Source organism: Saccostrea echinata, unplaced genomic scaffold (assembly GCF_033153115.1).
Source record: "Saccostrea echinata isolate AGI-Se365-2 ecotype Australia unplaced genomic scaffold, CSIRO_AGI_Sech_v1 ptg000001l, whole genome shotgun sequence".
NCBI lineage: Eukaryota > Metazoa > Mollusca > Bivalvia > Ostreida > Ostreidae > Saccostrea > Saccostrea echinata.
In genome coordinates this window covers 29,972,701-29,988,248 of record NW_026889750.1, presented here as the reverse complement: position 1 = coordinate 29,988,248, position 15,548 = coordinate 29,972,701, and the positions used below count along the sequence as shown (strand labels likewise).

The 15,548-nt window shown below is 33.2% G+C and overlaps 1 protein-coding gene across 5 annotated transcripts in view; it reads right to left on the bottom strand.

The window, feature by feature from the left end:
• The window catches only part of LOC133189223 (regulating synaptic membrane exocytosis protein 1-like), a 44,226-nt gene extending 35,528 nt beyond the window's left edge, over positions 1–8,698 (bottom strand). For 4 of the 5 annotated variants that reach the window (XM_061324649.1, XM_061324628.1, XM_061324635.1 and 1 more), the window contains exons 1-2: positions 8,110–8,698; positions 3,641–3,857 (exon numbers count right to left, since the gene is read on the bottom strand). In XM_061324649.1, the coding sequence (XP_061180633.1) occupies positions 3,641–3,857; positions 8,110–8,249 (357 nt within the window). In that variant the 5' untranslated portion in view covers positions 8,250–8,698. The remainder of the gene's footprint in view (positions 1–3,640; positions 3,858–8,109) is intronic. The other variant, XM_061324655.1, reaches the window with a different exon arrangement.
• Between the last annotated feature and the right edge of the window lie 6,850 nt (positions 8,699–15,548).

Below are 15,548 nucleotides of genomic sequence, written 5' to 3'. Positions count from 1 at the left end.
ATCTAGTGTGATTTAGAAACTGAAAGTATGTATTGCCAATCATGAGTCTAGCTCTATGCTCAAGGAAGGTGTATCTTAATTTATCAATTTATCCAATTAAAATTTTTTTTGTTATAACTCTTAAATTATCATTTCACATGTATATCATGGGAATACAATATATGTATATCATGGAAATACAATATAAATGTATATCTTGGGAATAAAAAATGATATTCATATTTTTAGCATAGTTTTAGTCAGGTATCAAATGCATCTAAAAAGAAACAAATTAAAAACAGAAAAGTTGGGATAACTTTTGATAGCTAGGTATATATGCTGCATAATGTAATACTGTGAAGTAATATAAAGCTTTAAGCTCTAAATAAGAAGGTCAAAGCTCTGAAAAACACTGCAGAATATTTAAATAACCACAAACAATGCACAAAATCCTCCTCCAGAACCCTCTCAGCACCAGTCTGGAATAGCTCCATATTGATTGCATTATTTTCTTGAATAAAGATAACAGCAGTTAAATATTACCAAGCTTAGAATCAGCATTCAGACTGGCTCAGTAAGTTCAGGGGAGCAAATATTAGGTCCCTAGTGCTAACTTCCTTTTTACCATTAAAATATAGGATTGGTCCTGTCCTTGTTTGTTAGGCTAAATCTTTAATGATTCACTAAAAATTGTTATTCAATACAATGTATAGATGTACATGTAATATTTGTATCTTGTAGAACTTTGCTTTGAAATCCTTGCAATGCCATGCAGTAAGACACGAGATTTGATTCATTAACCCTAAAACATTTTCATGTTTAATTCACAATCAGGCCATTCCAAATTTTTTCTATGTTTAGCGTCCGCGTGCGCCTTGGTTTTTGACACCCAATATTGGAAAAAACAAACAGAATCAGGAGTCCTGAAATTGATTATTCTGGTTGAAATCTTTGAATTCTGTCAATTTCTCTAAATATCTGTCTACAATATGTCATATTAGATATATTTTAAGCATTCATTACCTTCATTTTGCTAAGGAATAGATTTTTCTACAAGAACAATAGATAAATGAAATCAAATTCTTTGAATGACGTCATTTTTATGACTCCAAGGTCTGTGTTTTATTTTTTAGCTTGTGTGTTTTTTGTGAATAGGTAAGTAGGTTTATGAAAGATGGGTGGACCCTAAACAGAGAAAAAACTTGGAAGTTGGAATGGCCTCACTACGTCTCTTTTGCCATTTTAAACATGTTATTGTATCAATTGTAACGTAAAGTTTGATCCTCAAGATCATCATGCTTCAAAAAGTTCCCTACAATTCACTATCTCAAAGAGAAATGAGTGAAACAACAACTTTCTTGAAATTAACCTGGGGAAAAACTGCATTCCTTTCTCAGGAAAGGCTGTAACATTTTAACAATGCATCTCATAAAACACAGAATGAAAAACAATATTAAAATCATCTGCAAACTGATTTTTTGTTGTTGGTTTTATCATAAGAATCATTGAATTTACAGATCAATTTGGTTATAAACTGCATGAAATGACATAATACAAATAAAAATCTTCACGGTCTTTTGGCATCAAACGTTCATTTGACATGTGTAAATATATCTGCAATAACTTTTGTTATAAATTCCTTGAGTGCTCTGGCTAGAAGTGTACACTTATCAATATTATGATAAATTATTAACGGACTGATCCAGCTAGCAAGTGTTCAATTACACGGGATAACAATAGAATTGTGTATTGCTTTTTATCCCTTATGTGCAGTACATGATTGACTGTTCCATTGTCAGTGAGTAATGGAAAAGATCAGTTGTGATGAAAGGTCCAGTATCATTTAAACACTGACAGAAAACTTAGTCACAGATGTATGTACTGCTAAATCCAGATCATTTTGTAAATGTGATCCAAAAAAAAAAAGAGAGACTCCGTCACAAAGAACCACTGAGTCATGGAGAGATAGAGAGATGGAAAAAGAGGAAAAGAAGGGGGGTTATTTCTTTAATCACTTTCAGTGTTTTTGACAATCACTGAATTAGACAATCTAAACATTAAATTCATGCCCTTTATTTCTTTTTTTATACAACTTTTTAATTTTTATGAGACTTTTTTTCAGTGACTTTAGGATAGGTTTCCTGGAATACAGGGGCCTGTTTTACATAATCACTAAGACCAAAACCAGAAACCTTTAGTTGATTGTAATATTTTTTTTTTTAAAAAATATATGATTTTCATAAAAAAAAAATGTTTCCTTAAAAATATATTTTTAATTTAAAAAAAAAAAACGGTTAAAACCATTTTCAAATTAATTCAAAAATGAAAGTTATTCATATTATTTCCAAAACTACTTTTGGGTTTTAGTCATAAACTCTTTTGTAAAATGTGGTTCAGGTTCAGACTTGCAAATAGTGATCACCTCTGTCAAATGATCTAATATACATGGTGCAGATTCATCTCTAACTTCACAAATCACTGACAGGCTTCCTTTCATTGTATAAGAATATTTTGTACTGAATCACATAGACACTAGAAATATGTCCATAGGACATGAATGCCTCACACAGGGTTCATTAGTAATGTAACATGAAAATTTGTATAAGTGTATGAAGTTTAATGAAAATACCTTGAATGGATTCTTTAAAGCTGAGTTTAATACACAATAAATGGTAAAGTCAAAGGTCTTTGGGAAAATCAAGACAACAAAAAAAAAAACAAATTGGATACTGTTGATAAATTATCTAAACAAAAATTAAAGAAAAGTGACGACAAGGTCAAAAAATGTTGATATATATGAATAATTCTCATCAGTATGTATCAGCAAATACATGTAAGGTTTGATAAAAATATCTTGAATAGTTTCTTGGACACTGAGCTAAGCACTAATTTAAGGAAAGTGAGGTCAAGGTCAAAGGAAAGGACAAGGTCAAAAAATGTTGATGGATTTGAATAGCTCTCATCAATGTGTATTAGCATAAGAAGTTTGATAAAGATATCTTGAATAGTTTCAGAGAGGAAAACAATAGTCGTCTCCAGTTTCACCTGTAGATGACTAATAAATTCTGAATTATCAAGAAATTCTTTTAGAAGCAAATAAGTTTAAAAAGCTTGTTCCTTTCAGCAAAACTCAACATAAATATCCAAGATATGTTTTAGGTTCAAACTCATATCAATTCAGTTGAAGTAATTCCTCAAAATTATTATAGCAAGAAAAAAGTTAATGAAGTTTCCAAGTGACAAGTACCTGTTTATATGTATTTTATACAATTCAGAATGCTTAATATAAAATCTTAAAAATGCATTTAAACCAATGTTTTAAAATTAATTCTTACTTCCACACTTTGCATAGAAGATGCATTGGTTCCTTAAAAGGAGCCAGCACCTAATGATTTTCTAGGTAATTCTGATTCGTGAAATATTTTAGGTACTTTCAAAGACTTAAATTATCACTACATTTCTGCATATACTTAGTTAATATCTTGAAGGTCCCTACTGAAAATGAATGCTTCATAAAGTAGGTCTCAATCAGCATCATGATGTGCCTCCCTAAGTATGGTACAAGTAAGTAAAACTGCCAAAGAGAATATTGTTACATGTCCTAAAGAGTTTATGAATTTTCACAGTTCACTAGTTGAGTGCTAAGTACATGTAGTAGTACCTTATTTTGTTTGACTGTCATTCTTCCCCCACATCTAGCACAAGATTTAAGTTGGCAGTAGTGACAAACATGTCCAACACCATCTGCAAACTTTGTCTTATGGCAAATCTGGCACACTGCTCCTGTGTCTAGCTGACCTTGTGGACCAAGTTTTTTTGCTTCCAAGTTGATTTTGTCAACAGATTGGCGATAGGCATCAAAATCATGTTGCATTTTCCTAAGGAAAAAAAATATTATACCAATATCATTAATATGCAATGCATACAAAAAAATTAAAAAAGAAAAAAGTGTGTAATTCCCTATTGAAGAATTGGCCCCATTCATGAATAAAAACAATTATTCCCTACTTAGTCAACCATCCATTCTGTCTAGACACATAAATTTCTCAAGAATGTGGCCTCATATTTTTTTAGACTGAAAACATTTCCAACCTCAACCGATTGCACCCTGATCAGCACAAAATATGAGAGAAACAGACACCCAGGTATATATATAGTTCATAGGTGCCTATGATATAGTTCAGTAATGAGAATATGAGCGATGTCTTTTTTTTTCTTTGCTTAAAAGGGATTCAGTAACAAGTAGGATAACTGTATGATCCTCAAAGATCACTATTTTTATCCATATTTCATTAACAGCAACAGCGATCACCGTACAGCAATGTACAGTAGATAATGAAAACAGGTGATTTTTTAATAGGAAGTTGATAACTACATGTTTTATATCATTAGAAAGGTTCTTTTAAATGCAGCTTCATGGTGAAAAAATTATTTTAATATCTTGAGTGGTTAAAAAGTTACAGCATATAAAAGACACCTACCGTCAAACTTTATTGAAGTCAAAATTTTATAATTTATGAAACATAATATAGCCTAGAGAACAGGATAAAACTGAGGTTTGTGTCGTAGAATAAAACACATTCTCTTTAGTTTAAAAGCAAAGCAATAAACCTTTGAAATAATTTTATTCTTTTGAAACAGTTTTTTTAAGATTTTCTTTTGCCAATCTTCTATAGTAGTGTTTACAGGTGAACACAGCTTCATTTCCAATGTATGCAATGCTGTACTAAAAAAGGATACCTGTGGAAAGAGAGAGGGAGAGATACTGTTAGGATTTTTATAGTGTTGTTGTGAGCTAAAATCAGAAGTATTAATGAATAAAATATAAAATGCTTCTGAAGAGAAATCTATATTCAACAAGGGCACTATGCTATTAAGCATATACATGTACATGAATTCAGCTAGTTATATATGTAAATAATACTTCATTCTGTATTTCCAGGTTGTTAAGATATGTAAAAATATAAAAATTATAAGGTTTTTATGTTAGTCAAGGAATGAAGTTGTAAAGTGAATTTATATTCATCCAATAAATCTGACATTGAAAAAATAAAGAAAAAACAAAACACTCGATTGCCTTTTATTCAATATCCCTCAGTTTCTGACAGTCCTGTGGCTGGGTACATCACAGTGACATTCACTAAATAATTATTATAGTAACTGTGAGAAGGGCTGATTGTAATCTAACAGTTAAAATGGAATTTTCATAACCATTTTTCCATTGATAATATGGTATATTTCACCATGTTCACTTTCTCTAGTTTCTGGCAAAGGATCTGTACACTTATAAAATTAGCGAAGAAAATATATTCTTTTTTTTTTAATCCCCCCCCCCCCCAAAAAAAAGATTAAATTTGATGTGATTTATTATAATCTGTGATCAAATTTAACCTTTTTTGATAATTAATTAATTAAAACTTCACTTTAAAATCATTATTTGGAAACAGGTAGAATTTCCTCTGTTTCCCTGAACATTGAAGAGTGACTAAGGGGGATAACTTCTTCCGAAAAATTGTCGCTTCGTAAGAATCAGATGAAAAGCGCTCTTTTGCGCAGGCATAATATGATGAGTAACAAATGATATTCGATTCAGGAATGTCTATTCTATATAAATAATGTATGCCATTTTATTCGTATTGCATAATTAATTTATAATGTAAATTTTGTCTGAACCCTATTTTTCATTAGTGCTTACATTTGAAATTGCTGGGCTCTTCTGTCACCGGATGAACTCTTTTATTCGAGAAGTTTCTTATCTTCAACCTGAGATGAGTTGTACGTACAATGCTTCTTTCTTTTAGGATGAAAATCGAAAAATTCGTGTACCGCTAGGTGGCTTGATTCGTAATGGCAACCTTCATATTTTCATGTTTCCGGTGCAAAATAAGAAACTTGATGCCGTACTTTCGTCTCACATGACGAGTTGATATTTATTTTTTAGATAAAATATGGTAAAATAATCCCTTCAGAATATGTACTTTATTCGGAATGTGTTATTTACACAACCAGCATACCAGTAAACATATCTTAAAGTAAAGCGGTTTAACATAGTGGCACATACAGTCTAGACGAACTCTAAAAACGGCGTGAACTCCGAAAACGAAGTCTTTGGCTCCATCATGCATTGCGGCAAAATGGCGTCCGATGTAAACAAACGATGGATTGTCGTTCGCTTTCTCCAAATATACGGCTGCATAATGGCTGTATTTAGTGCATTGTGACTTTATTTTAATTTTTGTTGAATGGATAATTATATTTATTAAATTATTTTGTGGATATTGACTTATTTATTGCTTCAAATTCTTGCATAGTAGTAAACTGGATATACGACATCGAATTCAACACTGCCGGTAAGAATTATTTTCTTATTTGATTTATTGTCTCCTTGATTTAAATTTTATGTTGTTCCTACAATATAGGTGCTTTTATTTGTTTTTGAAGACACCCAGCTTGTATTTATTTTTAAATTAATTAGAAAATGCGTATTTCTCACCACGGAGGAGAGATATTCACAGGTTCATTTTTAGAAGACATGTTGTGACCTTAATTTCTAGAAGAGTGGTTTTTAAAGATTTCATATTGATAGCTAATAGTTTTAAAAATGTTTTTAGAATAATATCTGTTCGTATGTGATAAAAAATCGGTAAATAACGATGGTAAGAACTTACGCGTTCAATTCAGATGTCGTACACAAATAAAAATACCAGAATGCTAATTTATGTGTAAAATTTAGTCAGGTTTTTAACAGTTACAATATATATTGTCCCATTTTGCATATATATCCCTTTTATTATGCATATTTATTTCTCAAACGTATCATTTTCTCTGTAATTGACCTGACTTCAAACTTCAACTTTGAAAGTAAATATCTCCTTTTTTGCAAATAAAATCAAAAATCTGACAAATATGATCTCTTCCGAAGTCTTTTATTTAGCATTTTTGAGTACTGGCATAATTGCCATGCTTTCCAAAACTTTGCACAGACAGTTTTTGTAGACCCATCATTTTTGCCGAAAAATCGCCATTTTTTGTGCGTGTGCGCATGCGCGGACTCTATTTTCGGAGTCTTTTTCAGTCTCAATTTCTTACTTCCGGAAACGCTGTTTTTGGAGTTCGTCTAGACTGACATAGGCGAAACGATTTTTACGATTCGACTGTTATCGTTACAGTAGAGTTCGTTTAAAAGCAGAGATATTATGCCTTACTTTTCTACACGTTCTTGGGATGGAAAATGAATCGGATAATTTAAGAACATATATGGTACGGAGAGAATGTGAGAAAATTACCCCGTGTGTATTTGTTGGTAAAGGTAGGAAGGTGTAAAGACGCCCGTGCTTACCTGTACTTCCCAAAGAGAACAAATTTTGTAGCGAGGTGTATAGCTAAAGTGAAATGTTTGACTATGCATGTTACCGAGTTTGGAGTTAAATGATACTATTCGTGTATCCATTGGATCAGTTAGTCGGTAGAAAATTATAAATGAATGTTTCTGTTATGTATTAGATTAAATGCAGATCTGGTAGATAATCTGTGTTCTTCTCTCCATGCGAATATAGCGCCTCGAGGCCTTTCCTAGTTTCCCAAAGCTGAAGAGTTTGACGAAAGGGAAGTAATCGCAAAGACGCCTTGAAATTGTTTCAATAAGTATAATTTCTTACGACAATAATCAAAATAAAAATTTCCTTTCAAATAGCTATGAGTATATTTCATCAAGAATTATTATGAATTAAAACCTTTTTGAGATATTAATATATGCATTAAAAACTCAGTTGTATTGATGAAAAATATACAATTTATTTTCTGCTCTTTAACCAGCCTATTATAAAAATTAATTATATAATTATTATTTCGCATTTTTTTTCTTCAGAGTAAACATATTTATTAATGCAAGCATAAAAAAGAAAGTTTACACCGACTTGCATGTATGTATTGATTTAGACCTAGGACCATACTCCTGTAAATTTTACCTGAGTCTATTTTTTAAATTTTTTTTCAAAGGAGACAATTTCGGTATTCAGTTAACTAATACATTCCAGAGTTCTAAATGAACCGAGATGCTTATGCCATCTGAGGACATCGAATGTCTATATTCTGAGACTGCAGACAAAATGGCGGCTTGTCTATCCTCACCTTATCATTTCTTGTTCTCTTTCCTCCTCTTCATGTTGCCTCCTCAGGACTTCCTCTATCTGTTTCCTCTCTGCTTCATCAAGATGGGAGAGGTCTGGCATCGGAGGCAGGGAGGGACGTCTGCTAGTCGTCGACATCATTCCAGAGTTTGAACTAACCTCCGGTGTATTCAACTCCCGATACAGATGCTATGAATGTAAAGCTGCGAAACACTAGATTCAACATTAATATATATCCAATCCGGATAAAAGATGAGAGAGAAACTGGTCTTCGTATATTACTCCTCACTTTCTACATTTTTCTCCCTCTCATGCTTGAGATATTCTCATTATCAATATTGAATAATTTTCATTTTGTCAAATGACCTCCAGCGAGATGAAAAACGTTAGTTGAGATCATTTGTGAAATATCGGTAATCCATTTCGCGACATTAGCTATGCGACACTTATTAAATATTTATGTCAAGACCGCCAATCATCTTGCAGAATGTTTGTGACGTCAAGATATTGGCGAGTTCTGTGGATGCACTACTTGGAGAGTGGATATCGATTTCCGTTCATTTATCGCGCCTGTAGTCCATTGAGACTCTATTTAATGTATACAACCAGCAAACGTATTCTTTCAAACCGTCGATATATGCATATTATAACATAATAACGACAAACTGTGGAATTGCCTCTCTCGGGGGAATGGCGGGCTTCTTCTTGTCGATGGCGCCTGAATTCAGCATCAACGAGGTCTAACGATGCAAGGAAAATTTTCAATATGTTCATTTTTCAGGCTATTTCATGAGGTCGAGAAGGCAAATATAGGTCAGAGTATAAAAATAGAGAATCGATCTATCGATTATCTAACAAAGACTTCAGATTTGCAATGATCGATCTTCACTCGGGCTTGTTGCACCTGTTACTAAAATATGAAATAGGTTGAGGGCATCATTGAAAGCCAATATACTTATACAGAACTTGTAAAACAGTTTATATAATCAATGTATTACTTGTTCCAGTATTTCAATTAATGTTACATCTATATGCTTCATTTTGCAATACATAGCTACTATACAAAACCATCGTGTTGTCTCTCGTTAGCAAATGCACCTTATGATAAAATACATGTATTTAACTGAACTGAGTCAATTTCTGTTCTTGAACGGTCAACTTATCCATTGGACAGTATGATAAATTTTAATCAGTCCTGAGACACTCGTTTGACTTGCCAGTATTCATGCACCTGTCTTCGTTTGTATATTGTCTGTATTTCCAACAGATGGTTTAATCATGTCAAATTGCTCCATTATTTGACACATTACATAAGGTAGTATCAGCCGCGCGATAAATTTGGTCATTATGAATTTAGGCAAGCAATGGTCATGTAAAATTTACCAATTTATAAAAGTGAAAAACTTCCTTTCTTCAAACATATACATGTAATTAGTGGGACTCTCGACCTAGCGTGATCTTTAATTTTATGTAGGGTTATTCTCACCAATAATAGTTTCAAAGCATATTGTATATTACATTATTAAAATTTAATGTTCGTAACTGGAAGTATACAAAGGAATACATGAAAAAAGGTCTATTATTTGGAATATATTTCTGATCTGCAGACAATACAAACACTATTCTTATTGCAAAAATGTTAAATGGATAGAGGTATAACTACATAGTTCCAGCCATTTTCTACCGTGTACCGGTAATTCGGGTACATATCTCAATTGCCACCATCATTAACACAGAATTATTATAAAATGCAGAATGAATGTTTATAAAGAGTATGTCATTGAACTACTCCAAAACCTGACAAAGGTTTACATGTACCATCAAAATGAAGAAGAATTAGACGTCCCTCGCAAAACTGATCTAGTTCCACTCTCTTGGATGCTGCCCTTTGTCTCCATTAAGGTTGATCAAGATGCAGCCCTTAAACTGATCTATTTTGATTTTGTTTATCAAATTTATCAAAGGTTAAAACTATAAATAGAGATCGATATGTGTCAATAGTACTCTTACATGTACTTTTAATTTTGTTATTTTAAAAATAATTTGTTTAAATTATAAATGAGGATAAACTGGATAAAAATAAACCAAAATTTTGTAGTATCCTTTAACTCAAGGCTCTGTATTTTTAAAATTTTATATATATATATAACATTTTATATCGATTTTTATTATATAAAAATACTTCAAAACATTAGGCAGGTAACCCACACCTGTTCATTAAATGAACTTTATAAAGGTATCACACAGGGAGATGATCTAAATATCCACATTATTCCAAGAGCTTTTGCGTCATGAAAACAAACGTGTTTACAACATCTGCAATTAGAATTCGTGGATAACATTAAAATTGATATTCTAAATTTATAACATACGATATGGCATTAATAAAGAATGACGAAACATGAGAAGGACAAGAATAACATGACACTTAATAATCGTTGTGAAAACTTTATGTCATATACTGCATTACGAAAAGACACCAAAAACTTTTTATCTAAATTTTTCACCTGTCTTTTCCCCTTATCTGTTAATGTTTTTGTTTTACGAAAACGGATATCCCCCTCCCCAAACCACATCACTGGTCACGCTGTATGGCCCTTATGATATTTTATTGAATTTTTTATTGAAAAAAAAAAAACATGACAAATGCATTATAATGTAAATGTGAACATATCGTGAACTGAACCATAAAATATGTGACTTTCAAGCAAAACGATGAAAAAGACAAACTAAAATTTGAATTTCTTACAGTAAAAGGTTTCAACGCTTCCCATCCCATCCGTATTTCAAAATCTCGTCTATGCCAGTTGCGCTGAACTTTGGGATACCGGTATCGGACTAAAATCATTTATAAAGATCACGACATATCTTTTTACCATGCTTACCTACATATTAAACTATAAAGTCATTCCAACAATAAGGTTTCTTATTAACATTGTAGATAGAATATGATTTCAAAATCTCAGTTAGTGCCCAAAGACTCCCATCATTAAGTATGACCTAGATTTTGTCTTACAAATTACCACTGTTTTAATTCCTTCCATTCAGTAGCCGGAGTTATATTGAATTTTTAATATACCACTTTGACAGACAGACAAATAGAGACACAAACAATAGGATACTAGGAGAAAAAAAATTGTCCACCTTGATGATGGAAAGATTATTCTTAACAAACTTTGTACTGTCTTTTAGTATTTATAGGTTTGTTCATGAAATATGAAGATAACGAACGGTAATCAGGCAAGCTCAAAATTCCATTGCGACAATATATTGATACAAATTAGGAAACACGGACCTCTTAAAACATCAGAGGTGGGATCAGATACCTTGGAGGAGTAAGCATCCCTTGTCGACCGGTGAGCTCCTTGTCATGATCAGGCTAACGGAAAAGTCCGTGCACTATTCATTTTGAAAATAATGGCCTAAAAATTGTACGAAAAACGTCAGTCAACCTTCGATTTAAATCTAGATTGTGTTTGCTAAGAAGGTCATTTTATCGACCATATTTTTGCGAAATGTTGAGTGTAAACGGGACTGCTGATATCCTAGCTTATATCATCAACTTATTTGTCCGTAGCTTGCCTCGTTTTAGAAATTGTTTGTATGTAAGGCGTGTTCTTGCGTATCGAATCAACTCCATACGCAGGTGATAATGGTATATTGCTACATAAATATGGGAAGTTGATGATATAAAAGTTGAAGTCATCACCCTTATCATGAACTTTTGTTGATGTCTTTAGAAAGCTATGCACCATTCCCTATAGATGGATTTTCTTTCAATTGCTTGGTGTGTCAGAGTATACTTAAACGTTTGGCTATGATATATCGTCGAATAGGATATTCCAACAAACTTCTACAAATGAATTCATCATCTTTAATAATAGAGTTGATCCATGAATAACAAAGTGTGATGCAAGAATATGACAGTATCACTTACTTTCATACAAGAATCGTCACAACTGTGTTTAAGGTAGTTCTGAAAATCAGATGTTGGGTAATTAAAAATGCTCACAAATATGTTTCTGAATTCTCAAAGTAATGTGTATTTACCCATAGTATTTCTTCAAAGTTCATCATTATAGTTCATATTATATAGGGAAAATTATCAAATCTCAAATTGAAAATTGATCAATTAATAAATTGTAAGATAAAGAATTATAGGTATCCAGGCATTTGGAGAAAATTGCATTTTTTTGTACTTATATATGGTACTTCAGTTCTTCTACCTTCACGGTAGCTCAGTCTGTATAGCGCTCGCTCCGTGATCGGTAGGCCGTGAGTTCGAATTTCGGCCGCGACTGAACTAAGTCGACAAAATATAGGTAGCAACTGTTCCTTCGCCAAGCGCTCGGCACACTTTGAAGTGAAAGTTGCAGGTTCTTCGGGTGAGACCTAAAAAACCGAGGCCCAGCGTCCCGGCAGGCGTTGGCATGATAAAGATTCCTCACTGCTCAATGGCCCTGAGTGCCGAGTAAAGGTCTAAATTTGAAGCCCTTCACCAGTTTATGGTGACGTCTCTATATTGAAAAATTCTCGAACGGGGTCCAACGGCATTGAGTTGACACAGGACCCCTGACGTTGTGAGGATGCCATAACCAGAACACCTCAGCATACTCTTTCTTTGGGTAACCCAAAAGACACTGATGGATAGCGACAGATCTAAAATAGTATAGCGTCTTCCTTTGATGATTTTCTTGAGTTTTTAGCTCACCTGAGCTGAAAGCTCAAGTGAGCTTTTCTGATCACATTTTGTCCGTCGTTCGTCTGTCTAGTTGTCCGTCCGTCTGTAAACTTATCACATTTTCGACTTCTTCTCCAGAATCACTGGGCCAATTTCAACCAAACTTGCCACAAAGCATTGGGTAAAGGGGATTCAAGTTTGTTCAAATGAAAGGCCACGCCATCTTTCAAGGAGAGATAATTAAGAATTAGTGAAAATTTGGTGGTATCTTTTAAAAATCTTCTTCTCAAGAACCACTGGGCTGAAAAAGTTGAAACTTATGTGAAATCTTCATTACATAGTGTATATTCAATTTTGTTCAAATCATGAACCCCCGGGGGTAGGGTGGGGCCACAATGGGGGATAAAAGTTTTACATAGGAATATATAAGAAAAAATCTTTAAAAAACTTCTTCTCATGAACAACAAAGCCAGAATTAGTCATATTGATGTGGAATCATCTTCAGGTAGTGTAGATTCAGATTTGTTCAAATCATGTCCCCCGGGGGTAGGGTGGGGCCACAATGGGGGATCAAAGTTTTACATAGGAATATATAAGAAAAATGTTTAAAAAACTTCTTCTCAAGAACAACAAAGCCAGAATTAGTCATATTGATGTGGAATCATCCTCAGGTAGTGTAGATTCAGATTTGTTCAAATCATGACCCCTGGGGGTAGGGTGGGGACACAATGGGGGATCAAAGTTTAACATTGGAATATATAGAAAAAAAAATCTTTAAAAATCTTCTTCTCAAGAACAACAAAGCCATGATTAGTAATATTAATATGGAAGCATCCTCAGGTAGTGTAGATTCAAGTTTGGGGGATCAAATATCTTGAAAAATCTTCTTCTCAAGAACAAAGCCACAATTAGTCATATTGATATGGAATCATCCTCGGGTAGTGTAGATTCAAGTTTGTCCAAGGCATCCTCCAGTAGTAGGGTGGGGCCATAATGGGGGATCAAAGTTTTACATAGGAACATATACATGAATAGGGATTATCTTTAAAAAATCTTATTCTCAAGAACAACAAAGCCATGATTAGTCATATTGATATGGAAGCATCCTCAGGTAGTGTAGATTCAAGTTTGTTCAAATCATGACACCCCCCCCCCCCCCCCCCCCCCGGGTAGGGTGGCAGACATCTTTATAATTCCGTTTTCAAGAACAGCAAAGCCATGCATGATTAGTTATATGAATATAGAAGCATCCTCAGAAAGTTTAGATTCAGTTTCATTCAGAACATGGCACCTGGGGGTAGGGTATGCCTAGAACAGGAGATCAAAGCTTTACATATGAATATATAGGAGAAGAAATCTACTGACGAAGAACAGCAGGGCCATATTGACTCAGGTGAGCGTTGTGGCCCATGGGCCTCTTGTTGAAATAATAATGTCACAATGAGATCTAGCAAATACGGGGGATAGCTAAGCTCTGTAAACGTTCCTTTCTCCAAAATTACCTATGCCCATTTACAGCAGCCTTACCTCAATGCAATTTTAATATAAAAGCTACCATTGATGGTCCTTTTTTGGGTGTAGGTACTTGTATTACTTGACTTCTCGAATAAAAAGAAAAACCCTTATATAACCTGTTTGGAGCTGTGGCTTCTCATTGTAATAATAGGACGACAGTTTAATTCCTGCCTTATTCCACATTCTATTATGACTGTTGTGATGATGAAATGTTTACTGTCTTAGCAACGTCTCTCACTGTTAATCTGGCATTGCTCAAAGCATCGATATTTTTTGGTGTTCCTACAGATCTCGATCGACCCGTTTGACTGTGGTCTTTTAATTTAGTCCCCCTTTCCACTTTTGAACTTTCAAATCCACATGAACGCCGTACTGCGCGAAAGACTAGTCTTTCCAGATATCAAAATCCTATCTTCATGAAGGTTCTTCGGCGATTTTTGAAATGAACCACATATTTCACATAAGCCCTCATTTTCATCTTCTTGGCAGAGACCTTGACAGTTTTAAGCTCAGTTTCACGAACAAAAGAGCATATCTTGTGGAAATTGGTTACGGTTTATTTCATACTCCTAATATTAGAATTTGCAATTCTCTTTTTTTCTTTGGACATCTAATCTGTATATCAAAATAATGGCTTTAGAATGCATTTTTATTCGTAAACGTTAGTGGTTTGGATTGGAGAACAAGTATAGTTTCCATGCAGAAGACCAAATTTTAATTTTGAAAGTCTAATGTTTCAAGAATACAATGTATATAGATTCCAGAGAATTTTATCAAATATATCCTCATAAATAATACATCTTTACACATTTGTTTGAAATACTAGACGATTTTTAAAATTTTTTCATTATAGTTTCAGAAATATACATTCAATCTAATTAAAATCAGAAACCTTTAGATCCGCTCAGAGTAAGGTGCGGATCAAAGAAGATAATATCTTAATTAGACGGTTGCAAAAATATTTTTATTCCACTTTCTTAAAAAAAAAAAAGAAAGAAATAAAAAAAAAATAAAACACAAAAAACAAAAAACGCCAATAAACAAACGTTTTCTCTGATATCAAGAGTATTGGTATCAAATAGTTGAGGTACTTGTCCCTATATATATACATGTAGTATACAATACCCTGAGTTTTGATGGTTGTCGCATTCTTCCATGCAGTTTTTAATGAGTGCATTTGTTCGTATGGACAAATTATATACAATTCTTAAAACTTCGTTATCTTGTTTACTTGTCTCTTCCAG